The 12,093-nt window shown below is 55.5% G+C and overlaps 1 protein-coding gene across 2 annotated transcripts in view; it reads right to left on the reverse strand.

Moving 5' to 3' along the window:
• KCNB1 (potassium voltage-gated channel subfamily B member 1) overlaps positions 1–10,987 on the reverse strand; it is a 108,389-nt gene extending 97,402 nt beyond the window's left edge. Inside the window, exons 1-2 of one of the 2 annotated variants that reach the window (XM_066199213.1) lie at positions 10,910–10,987; positions 8,569–9,231 (exon numbers count right to left, since the gene is read on the reverse strand). In XM_066199213.1, coding sequence (XP_066055310.1) covers positions 8,569–9,135 — 567 coding nt within the window. In that variant the 5' untranslated portion in view covers positions 9,136–9,231; positions 10,910–10,987. Of the gene's footprint in view, positions 1–8,568; positions 9,232–10,088; positions 10,147–10,909 lie in introns of those variants that run through there. The other variant, XM_066199214.1, reaches the window with a different exon arrangement.
• Positions 10,988–12,093: the final 1,106 nt, after the last annotated feature.

Raw genomic sequence — 12,093 nt, forward strand, 5'->3', positions numbered from 1 at the left:
AGAGACTCTACATGAATCCTAGTCCAAACAGCATTGAGTGAGTTCAACTCATAATAACAGGAACTGATTATGTACAGCAGAAAAAAAAAAGAAAGAACTTTCAAATAAATTGTTCCTTCAGTTTGCTTTGACTGTTCACCAGCTTTCCTTAGGGATGCAGGTTTTTTATCAGATTAGACAGATTCCTGATGGATGTCATCAATATTAGCTGAATACCAGCAAGTGCTTGGTTTTGGCTTTGCTGTTCATTTATCTTGCCCAAACACACAACCAAGAGCCCGAGTGCTGAGCTAAGGCCACGTTCCCCCAGTGCAGTGCCAGCAGCTCGGGGAAGGGTCACAAATCATCCTCAGCCCTTGGACCAACGGTCCACATCACTGGACCAGGATAACTGCAAACCTCAGCACAAACTCACAGGAATCACAGAGAGACTTGCAAACAGGGAAAGGGGGAACACACCGAAAAATGCAAATCCATCTTCAGGGCCGGGCTGAAAGGAGCTCCCAAGCTACCCAAGCCTTAATAGCTCTGAATTGAAAATAAATACCTTCCTTACAGAGGTGGAGTTTGGTAAAAAGGAATCCCCATGTGGATGGGCAGGTTTAATAAATGTTCATACACATCAATATGCAGCGTAGCAGAAATGTTTTACACAGCAGATATCTATTATGATTTGATCATTTCACCACACGGGATTGTCTGTGTGTCAGCCTGACACCTGCACTCCCTTGCTGCTCAGAACACTTCAGCAGCATCCCCTCCCTGGAGCCAGAGCTGCACAAAACCACCCCAGAACAGCCCTTCTGCCTGTGGATCTAGCAGGGGAAAAGCTGCTGTTTCTCCATAACACTGGCAAACATTTCCAGCACTTTCCCTGCAGGCTGGGCTCATTTCAGTAGGAATACCTGTGCCTAGGCAATGAGTGGGCTGTTCCCTCTCCATCCCTCCCCCTGGATGGACTGCCTGAGGGCTGCCAGCCCCTTTCCCTCGGTCAGATCTCGGGGTGGGCAGTGCCAGGGACCGGGGGAAGCTCATCCAGACCATGAGAATGTCCTGGTGATGTGGAGAGGGGGAAGCCAGAGTCCCCCCCGCCCTGCCCAGCCTCCCTCACTGACCTTGGGCAGTGGTCACCTCCTCACTTTAAGATGGGGATAATACACATATCACAGGTTTGTCCTGGCCTTAACTAATCCATCTTTTCAAAGCACTTTGAGAGCTTTGCTTGATGAGTGCAGACATTATAATACTCATCTGCTCCCAATACATTCAGCGGGAGAGTTGCCCTCCACAGAAGCAGGGCTGGGGCTGCTGGTGTTACTGGGGACCTAGAAAATAAATCTGCTCGGGAATCTGGTGCTTGGGGAGGGGCCACAGCCAGGCAGCGAGGCACGGTGCTCACCTCAGCCCTCTTCCAGGCTATCCCTACAATAAAGGGGACAGTTTCTCGTTAGAAACCACAACAAGACCTCCCCAAGGCCTGCTGTTAAACACGTTCAGCAGGTGCCAGGCTGTGTAGGAGGCAGGAGAGGCCGAAAGAGAAGCTGGGACAGTGGGGAGAAAGCAGAGCCCCGGCCAGCCCAGGGGGAAGCTCACTCCAAGGTTTAAGTTGCTGTACTGAACGACTGGGAATGCCAGGGGGCAAACACGGGGCTGCTGCCCCAGGGACTGAGCTTAGGGCAAGGCCAGCCTGAGGATGGGGAGTGCCAAGGCTAGAGCCCTGTGCTGTCAGCAGCTCCCCAGCCCCTGGCACAGCAGCCTGGAGCTCACCCACCCCTGCCCCAGAGCTCTGCCCAGCCCCGGGGGCTGCTCCCTCTCCTGGGGCAAGCCCCGGGAAACCAACCCGGCCCAGCAGGGAGCTGAGCCTGCAGATGATGTAGGATCCAAACCACACACCTCTCACCACATCCGACCCCTGGCTGCCCTAGCACGACAACACAGATGTGGAGCTTCTCGAGAGAGGGCTCGCGTTAATGCCTCGCTCAAACACAGCGGCCCCATCGTGCTCCTGCTGCTGCCAGAGCTCTCCGCAGAGTAAATCACGGTGACTGTGTTTACTGCAAGGACTAAGTGATCAGCTGTGAACTTTCTTTGACACAAATATTTTGCCATTAGCAATGACAAATAGCAACGCTCGCGTTGTAGAAGTAACATTGGGCTGTTCCTCCCCACGGGGCATTCACATCATGAGAAGTCTGAAGGAAAGGGTGGTTGGAGAAACAGGCAAAAGGAAGAATGTGATGACAAGGATATTTATCCCCTGTGTGAGAAGGGTTAAGAGAAGGGTGGGTTTTAACAGAGAGCTCTGGGTTGCCCCTGCAGGGCCAGCTCTGGGCACTGTGGTGTCAGCACAGGGCAGGGCTGGCCACAGGGGCTTCCCACAGGTACCCCCAAAGCTCCCCCTGCCCCCTGTGCTCATTACACCAGCACATCCTGGGCGCTGGGCCCAGCACCTTCCCTCTGAATCCCGTTATTGCCAAACCTCTGCAGCTACAGCTGAACAAAACAGGAATTGTTGCAAGATCTTCTACTATTTGACTGGCTGATGTTGGCACCTCAAACCCTGTCTGCTCTCAGGCTGAGCAGGATGGGAGAGCACTCAGCAGCGAGGGGAATTAATTTCTCAGAGATCTTTTTTCCAGAGGTACAAATGAGAGCTGGTGCTTTAAAAATAGCATTGACTATACTTCTATAGCACACGTCCTCCAAGGAATTCAGCCCAAGCATGTGAGCTTGTCACTTCCCTCCAGAGGCAGGCAGCCTCTCACGGATGGGGATGCTCAGGCAGCACCACAAACTCACTCCAGGCTCTCCTAGCAGGAAGTTACAGAGAAGTTAAAAATCCAGGAGTGTGCCAACACACACATGTTCCTGCAGACTGGTACTCCACGGACTGCATGGCAAGTACATCAAACAAAGTCCAAGGCCCAACGATTAACTTTCTTTTTATGGAATTCTCTGGAGACCGCAGAGCTGCGGGCTTGGATCAGAAAGGGCTGAACACAAACCATCTCCAGTACGGAGTGCCAGGCAACTGCCTGGATCCATGGGCTGAGCTCACAGCCCTGGGGAAAGGGGAGGAACCCACCTGGAGAGCCCAGAACAGGCTCATTGCTGGCAGGTGATCCCGTGCAGGAGGGATGAGGGATGCAGGATGCAATGCCACAGCCAGGACGGGTTACAGGGACTCCCAGCAAAGCCCCTTCAGAGCCAGGAAAGAATCACAGCACCCAACTGCCAAGTTGGCAGCATCACCAGGGTGTGGCTGGGGGTTTTCTACCCCGTCTGCGGAGGGTGTAATGGAGAGCAGTCCTGGGAACTGGCAGCGCAGCAACCCATTGTGGGAAGGTCCACTGCTGAGACGCACACAGAGGACATTGCAGGGAACTAAACATAGGAATTAGGGCTCCCCAGACAAAAGATTTAAGTCCACTGGAAGGACAAGACCCAGAAAGCAGCAGCAGGATGAAAAGAGATTGATCCAGAACAGAAATCACTTGTGTGCCCACAGGACAGGGCTGTGCGAGAAGCCCAGCGATAAGCTACAGACCAAAGTGGCAAATCCCTGAGCCCGGGGGAGAGGCTTTGGAATGAGGCTCGGCTTCTGAGGATCTCTGAAGATACGAGTTCGTTTTGGATGAAGGGAAAAAGTCTCCTATATATAGCAAAAAAAGCCAAGGCAGTAGCTGCATCACACTAAAAAAAATGTTACAGATGGAGGCAAAATATGGGCAACCTGCCTTTAATAGCCAAAGTCAACATCTGCCCTGTGGTGGGACCCCTGGAGACAGACAGGACAAGGCTAAGATGTGACCCCTGCGATTCGGGAGAGGGGTTTCCTCCGCCAAATGCTAAATTCAGGCAGGTTTAGAGATGAATGAAAACTGCACACCATAAGGGAGGGCCAGGAATAGAAAGCCCATGTGGGGGAAGAACGCTCTAGATGTAGCAAATGCATCTCCAAGAGGCTTTTATCATTCTTATTTTGTCACTACTATCAACAATAATAAGAAAAGAGCTTACAGAGCATCCTCCCCAGTGCCTAGGCAATGCATCCAGAGATTAGCAGCAGAGAGCAGTGGGCAGCAGAGAAAAGCTGTTCAAGGAATGTAGAGGCATGCATAATGAGATTACCCAATTGGAGTTGCGTGTTTTCAAGGATAAATGTGATATTATTGCACTGGCAAAGGCAGAGCAGGAGCAGGGGGAAAGATGAGAAATAGCCTGCCAGAAGGGAGGGATCACTGCAGCTGAGCTCCCAACAGGACAGGGACAAGTGGGAAGTGGAGGCAGCGAGGAGGAAAGGAAGTGCACATCCTACTTGACATGCAGATATGCAGAGAAGCTTTTTGCAAAGTGGGTGATGTCATCATGTTTTTCTCAGCCTTCAGGACAGCAAGAGAAAAATAGATGAAACCAGCACATGCAGAGGAGTCTGTAAGACGAGCAGACTTCCCCCCCCCACCCCATGCAACACTAATTGCTCAAATATTGATCGGGGAAATCATTTGTAAGGACTAAAGGAGGAAAAGAAATACTTTCCTCTTAAGCAGAAAAAAGGGCAATGTTCTTGCAGAGTTGCTGGAAAGGTCCAGGTGATCAGAGAATTTCCAGAACCACAGACATTAATCTAAGATGTTGAGTCGGTCGCGTTTGTTATTTGTTTATACTGGGGAGCCTGAACAACTGCAGTGTTTTATTTTTCAGGATATCACATGAAGTCCCGTTGGAATTGCAGCCAGGCTGGTTCTCCCAAGGGCCAGGCAGGTGAGACCCAAGGATCCTAACCGGCCTTGGCTGTGAAAGCAGCAGCTTCAGAAAGGACTTTGGCAAGCCAGGACTGGTGTCTGGGCTGAGGGGGACAGGAACCAGCTGCCCAAGCTTAGCCTTGGCAAGGGAAGGAGCAATTGGGATTAAAAGCCCAAACCAGCATGCTGGAGCAGTGCTAACCACTGCTGCCCTGGCATGGACACCACGCCCCGAGGAAAAGCAGCAGCAGCTCTGCTTGGCTTCTGGAGAGCTGCTCCTCTCTCCTGGCAAAAGGAAAACTGCCGTGCAACAAAGTGAAAGAGCTGCTCCGGAAAATATCTGCACCTCGTCAGCTTCTAGAGTAAACCATGACAGGAGTGAGCACCAGAGCTCTCCGTGGTTAAAAATGGATGTTGTGAGTACACCAAAGTACATGAAGAATACTATTTAAAAAAAACAAAACCAAGAGTCAGCCACCAAACTATTAAGACAGACTGGGAGAATGATAAAAATAAGCATGAACATGCAAAACCAGTGATTGCAGGAAGAGCAGAAAGCATCCACAATTCTGCAGTGAATGTTTCTCAGGGATATGCAGGCCAATGACCACAGGAAATGGGAGAAGCAGATCCTTTAAAATGTATCCTAAGGTAAGGGGGAGATGGACGCAGAGTTTTATTTAATAACTGCCTGATATTTTTGTTCTTTTGACAGGGGGCAAGTCCCTTGAGGGCTGCATTCTGCACACAGGGGTTTCCCTCTGGGCAGGCGAGTGCAGGGCAGCACAGAGCAGCCCAGCCCGAGGCACTGGGGCTGAACTGGAACCAGTCTGGGCACTGGTTGGGTGCCCCTGGGCCCAGCTGGAGCGGGGCTGTGGCTCTGGCAGCTCCCAGAGGGACAGAGGGACAGAAGGACGGGGCTGTGGGCACAGCCTGCAGGAGAGCAGCCCTGTCTCTCTGCTGCTGCGGGGTGACAGCGGGGCTGCAGCCTCCTCCGCAAACCTGGGGCCTCTCAAGGAGTGGGAATTGGAAAATCCAGGATGTTCTCTCCAGTCACACACAGGGCAAAGCCTCACACATCAGTAAGACCCTGCCTGCCATGAGGTGGTTGGTTTAAAAGCCAGACAGAGCACCAGAAGACACGGGTAAACCTCCAGTGGATAAGAAAGCAACAAAAACTAAGGTCTAGCAGATTCTTCTTCTCTTATTTGAATGCTGTTTTACACCCTGGGGTATGCCACACATTGTCCCACTTAAATAAATAATAAAGTCCATTAAAAACAACAACAACGACAACAAAAATATCTAAGAATTAAAAAAAGGCAGACCCAAATCCCCGAAAACCAAACAAATGGAAAACAACTCTGTCTGTTTAAGTGGTCCCAGTATAACCTTGGGGTCAGCTGGTGAGGAGGGGTCAGGTGAGGTGCTGTGCAGACAGTGCTAAAATACAGCCAGTGCTGACAGCCGCAGAGCCTGGTTTGGCTTGGGGAGAACCTGCACCTGTAGCCATGCTCTGGACTCCTTGAAGAGAACACGAAGGCACCTTGTGTTTGTTGCACAGAAAACCCTTTGCACTGAGTGGCACAAGTCTGAGGACGAAAAACAAGCAGGAGTAGTTCAGATTTCCCCAGCAGCGGCTTTAGGAGCTTGCGTGACATCAAACCTTCCAACAGTTTACTTTGTTCCCTTTCCACAGGAACAGTGTGAGCTCCCAGACCTGGCAAAGCAGAGAGTCTGGCTCTAGGAGAGGTGACAGAAGCTCCCAGAGGCCCTGCAGGAGTGCAGCGCTGGGCAGGCAGCTGGGGAGAGCTGGCCAGGAGCTGTCAGCCCCGGCTCACACTCAGCACACACAGCCTGGGAGGGAGCCTGGGCACAGCTGGAGAGGTCGGGCTGCAGGTCAGCCTGCCCACTCCCTCTCCCCACGTCCTTCCTGCAGGAGCTGAAGGGTGAGCCCAACCCATTCAACACTCAATATCACCTTCCCTATTGAATTCTCGGGAAGGTGACCAAAGCAAGAGGATCCTGTGGCAGGAGGGAAATATCCACCAGCAGGGAGCAAATCGGATCAGGAATGGGCTTAGCAGCGCTGCTGGCCCTGCTGCTAAGCTAATTGTTCATCAGGCCTGTTTGCCCTGCTAACACATGAAACGAGTGGCAATCTGTGTTTGGGAACTGCTGAAATATTTGAGATTTGAGAACACACAGCATCACTTGCACCGCAGCAATGAAGGCACGGAATGGCAGCTTTAAATGCTAAGGGTAATGATGCATTACCATTCCCTCCCAATTAATCCAGAGCCTGCAATGCCGGGTGCACTTACTCTGAGAATTTTCTCAGAAAATGAAGCTAGAGTATTTCATTTATAAATCACAAAAGACACTTATTTGGCAAGAATGACCCTTGCTCATATACAATAAATCATGGACATCAACAGTCTCTAATGGATTTTGAGTCAGTGCCACAGACAGCAAAGCCTGGGGCCTGTGTTTCAGGATTCCAGGACTGTGCCAAAGGAGCCTTATAAATTATTAATGTGTTCATCACGGTGTCATCTGTGCCACTGGAGAGATAGAGACACTCTGGGGGCTCTGTTTGACATTAAAAAAAGTGATAACGGGTTAAGCAAGGCAGACCATGCCTCCCCTCCCCGTGCCGGGCTGAGCCAGTCCACACCTCATAAAATCCCTTCCCCAAAGTTTCATGCATGCTCTTGGGTCATGATGTGCAGCATTTTGAGAAGAGAAAAAAAAGAGAGGTAAAGAAGCCAGTTTTCACAAGTAGCCCACCCTCCCAGACTTCCCAAGGGATGGAGCCAAGGTCTGTGTTTGCAGATGTTTGTACAGAGGTGCATTACAGAGGTAGCCACGGCTGCTTGTGACTCCTCTGCCATACAGCGAGGACGTGGGTATGGAGAAAATTCAAGTTTTGGTCCCTACTGCTCAGTCTCTCATGCTTTTCAGTTATTCATCCCACAGTTTTCAACCTCTCCCCCTTCACTTTTGTCCCCATGGTTACTGAATCACTGTGTTCGCAGAGATTTTCCTCACTAAAGAAAATGTGACTAACATGAGGCAGCTAAATTATCAGAGCCAACTCTGACATTGGTTTCTCCCAAAATGGATCTTATCTTCAAAATGCCTTCAAGCAGATCTGTCCACTGGAACCAACTTCAGAGTAAGCAGCACTTCAGCTATCGGCAGAGACAGAGCTGCATCACTTGCACAGGGAAGCCTCAGAAAGGCTGGAATCAGGTAAAGGATGGAATTCAAACACCAGCTTTAGCAGACACCCAGCCTTAGGAGTGCGTGATACAAATATGTAGGAGATACGTTTCACTACAAAAAAAATTTAAATTAAGCCCTGGAAGGGAAGGCATTGTTTCCTCGCCGCACCTGGGTCTAAGAGTTCAAGCAGAAGTGGCTTCTTGAAAGCCGGCTGGGTTAAGCAGCAGCAGACACACACGTTTTAGGCCCAAGGAAATCTCCATTACAAACTGCACCAACACAGGCCAGGGGGTAACAAGTCTAAACTCCCCAGCCACAGCAGCCTCTGCACACTGAGCCACTGCTCAGAGGAGCTTCCCCCACACTGAGCAGCCCCGGCTGCCCCAGGGACGCTCAAACCAGATCCCTTCCAAACTACCAAAGACCACCCCAAAACCATTGCAATTCATTTGTGTATGAGAGGCCTTCCTCTCCTTCCCTCACAGCATCCCTCCAGCCACAAGTGCCCGGATTCCAAAGCAGGGGCAGAGGACAGCGCCTCGGGTAAGCATCCCCAGCCACGAGCCAGCAGACAACAGAGGTGTGGAACTCTTACCTTGGCCGCTACGGAGGAGTTGGGCTTCTCCAGGAGGTCCCAGAGCTTTTTCCTTTTCTCAGCACAGCAAGTGTTATCGAATTCCTCCCCTTCCCTTTCCCTCAGGGTCTCTGCTTCTCTCTTCAGCTCCTCGTTCATCTGCTCTTTCTTCTGGTGGTAGCGGGCCTGGCAGCAGGACTCCAGGTAGATCTCGTCCACCCCCCAGTAGTCCAGCTCCTGGCTGAAGGACAAGGCGCACATCTCCTCCATCATGTGCAGCTTGCCAGTGCGATAGAAGTTCAAGATAGAGGTGAATGCCCCGGGGTGCCTGTCGAAGAAGTACTCGTTCTCCTCCAGGTTGTAGTCGTCGCAGATCTCCATGAGGGAGTCGTGCGTGTTGCAGTCTCTGAGCTTTCCCAGCCTGGTCCGCGGCAACCTGTCCAAGGTCCGCCAGAGAACCTCGTGGGCCAGCCCCCCCACGTTGAGCTTGACCCTCCGGGAGCAGGCCTTGCTCCTGACGATCTCGGTGGGGTCCGGAGGCAAAGAGGTAGTAGAGCGAGATCCATGCTTATTCATCCCCAGAGGCATCGCGGGTCCCCGTCGGGCTGGCGGCTGCAGGGTGCGGCGCGGGGCAGGGCGCGGGGCCGGCTCTGCTCACCTCTCCTTCCCCTCCATGCCCCGGAGCTGCAAGAGAGGCCGCGCCTGGGTCCCCGCCCGCCCCGCTAATCTGCGGGGGGGCGGCGGCGCTGTCCGCCCGCCGGTGCTGAACCGAGCCCGGCCCCAGCCCGGCCCCAGCCCGGCCCGGCCCGCTCCACGTGCGGCCCGGCCGCTGCCGCCGAGCTCCCCCGGGCGGCGGCCGGGGCTCCCCCCGCCCCGCCGGGCTGCGGCGGTCGGGCACGGCCCCCAGAGCCTCTCCGTGTGCCGGCTCGGGCGCGGGGCGGCCCCGGGCACCGCTCGGCGATGCGCCCCGAGAGGCTCCGGGCCGCCGGCCGGGACGGCGCCGGCACCGGGCTCCCATCGCCCGGACCCCGCGTGTCCCCACGACCCGACCCCAGCGGCTCCCAGGGGTGCCCCCCGCCCTGCCCGGCCCTGCGGGCTGTGGCGAGATGCGGAGGCTTTTAGTAACTCCAGCCTTAGAGATTTCCCGAGGAAAGAGCTGGGGCAGGGAAAAGGGAGGATTTACAGCCGCTCTAACGACGCGCTCTGCCTCTCTGGGCTGCCCGGGGACGCCCCCCCAAACCCCCCACACCGGCCTCTGCATAACCGGGAAAGCAACGAAAACGGGAATAAGGAAAAGCCCCGAGCCTGCCTTGGGGAGCCGGTGGCTCCTGACAGCCCCGAGCACTGTTGCTTACACAAGATGGCACGAAGAGAACCCCCGGCGCCGGCAGGAGCGGCTCCCCCGTGCACAGCCGGCACAGCCCGGGGCTCGGCCCCGTCCCCGCCGACCCGGGTCCCCCCAGCCCCAGAATCGGACCCCCGCCCCTGCCTCACACGGGGAGAAGCCCCGGCGGCCCGGGCCGAGCCCAGCCCTCACCTACCTCCTCCTGCGGGCTCCCGGCTCGGCGGTGCGGGGTGTGCGGGGCCGAGGGCGGCTACATCCTGCGGCGGGGCGGGCGGCGGGGGCGGCCCCGCTCGCATCCCCCCGCGGGCAGCCTCAAGGCGGAGGGATGGCGGCGGCGCTCCCGGCTGTCCGCGGAGCCCAGGGGGAGGGGAAGGGAAACGAGGTGAATCGGATCCTTCGGCAGGAAGCTTTTCCCAAGGCCTTCCCTCGGCTGCGGCTCCTCGCTCCTACCCACGGCCAGCGCCGGAGCCGCGGCTGCGCCGCCCCGCAGCCCTCCCTGCGGGCAGACGCACCGGAGAGCCCCGGGGCCGCCCGCCGCCGCCTCGGCACCGGGATCAACAAGTGCAGCCCGCGGCTCCGGCGCGGCCGTGCGCGGCTGTCCCGGCGCGGGGCGGAGGGCTCGGGGCGGGGGCCGGGCAGCTCCACCGTGAGCCGGAGCCCAGCATTGCAGCGCCGGGGCCGGGCCCGCTCCGCCGCCCCCCCGCTACGGCCGCTCCCGGGGCCGGCAGCCGTGCCGCGGCAAAGCCGGGAGCGGAGAGCGCCGGGCAGCCCCGCACGGCCCCCGCCGCCTCCCGGGCGGTTCCCAGCCCAGCCGGGAGCGGCGGAGCTCGGGGACGTGGCTCATCGCCCCGCTGGGAGGGCGAACCGGGCCCTCGCCCCCACCCCGGCTGCCCCTCGTCCGCGGAACGAGCCCGCCACCGTGGCTGCAGATTTGTGCGGGAACAGATAGGAGGAATGGTTGTGGGTCTCTGCTGCCGGTTAGGACTATAAATACAATGTAAAGCAGCATTTACTAACCTGGAAACAGCAGAAATAGAGAAAACGTCGATTTTCCGGGCGAGAGCACAGCAATCGAATATTCCTCTGCCAGGCTGTCCCTCTTGTGTCTTTCCTTCGCTGCCACCGGGGGAAATAACCGTTGGCATCACTTAATGCAGTTCACCTGTTTGGACCGGTGTGCCAGGGGTACACAGCTGTGCCCTTCCCTTGCCTTATTGCTCGTGGATCCTGGACTAGTGGCAGTTCCTGAAATTGGAGCCTGGTGTCTGAGTTTGTCTGATTAACCCGGAAAAATGACCCCCAGCGCTGCTTTTCCTCATTTTCGCTGCTTCTCTCGCCCGTGCCTGGCTCCTGATGCCCAGTGTTCTCAGTGTCAGACCTGGGCTGTTATATTTGGTGTTTGACTGCCTACGTCTTCCCTTCTGAAATCCCAAACAGTGCTTTTGCTCAGTACTTCACCCAGCTGTGTATCAGCTGTATATTTCGGAATTTCTTACAAGAAGTGGGTCTCCACCTTCCTTTTGGAGATGAGGAAATTAAGATACAGGAAAGCAAGATCACCCAGAAAGGGGTGGAGGAAAGAACTGGGAGTGGAACCTGTTGACCAGATAATCCCAGCCCGGCGTCCCTCCCGCCAAGCAGCTCCTCCCGCCCCGTGAATGCTTCCATTGCAGGACAGACATTGGGGCAATATTCAGAGCTCTCCTGTTGCTTTGTCATCATTTCACCTCCAGGCCCCACTTTCCTCTTACAGCAGAGACAAACCCCCTGGTCAGGGCTGGGAAGCTCAATCCGTTAATGATTACAAAACGCTTTGACACTTCCATCTGGCAGGTGCCACGGGAGAGCAGGGGTTTGTCAGCACCCTGACACAACCTCCCCTCGTGGTGCCGGGAGGGAAAACGACAAGTAGCCCGGTGCAGGGGGATAATCACACCCACCAGTGAAATCGCCGGGGGAGAGGCCCCTCGGCTTTGTTAGCGGGGCTTTTGTCCCTCCCTGCCGCTGCCTTTCACCTGCCCTGTGAGAGACTGCAGGAGCAGCCCTGGAGGGGCAGAGGGGCAGCACAGGCTCCTCCAGGGCCGGGAGCTCCTCCTTCCACACAGCTCTGCTGGCCAGTGCTGAAAACGCTACCGAGGAAACAGGAGAGGGGCCCTGCCTGGGGCAGCCCCTCCAGCTGGCTCTGCCTGGGGTGATCCACG

This window comes from Chamaea fasciata, unplaced genomic scaffold (genome assembly GCF_029207755.1).
Source record: "Chamaea fasciata isolate MVZ Bird 193981 ecotype frontalis unplaced genomic scaffold, bChaFas1.0.hap1 SCAF_17, whole genome shotgun sequence".
NCBI lineage: Eukaryota > Metazoa > Chordata > Aves > Passeriformes > Sylviidae > Chamaea > Chamaea fasciata.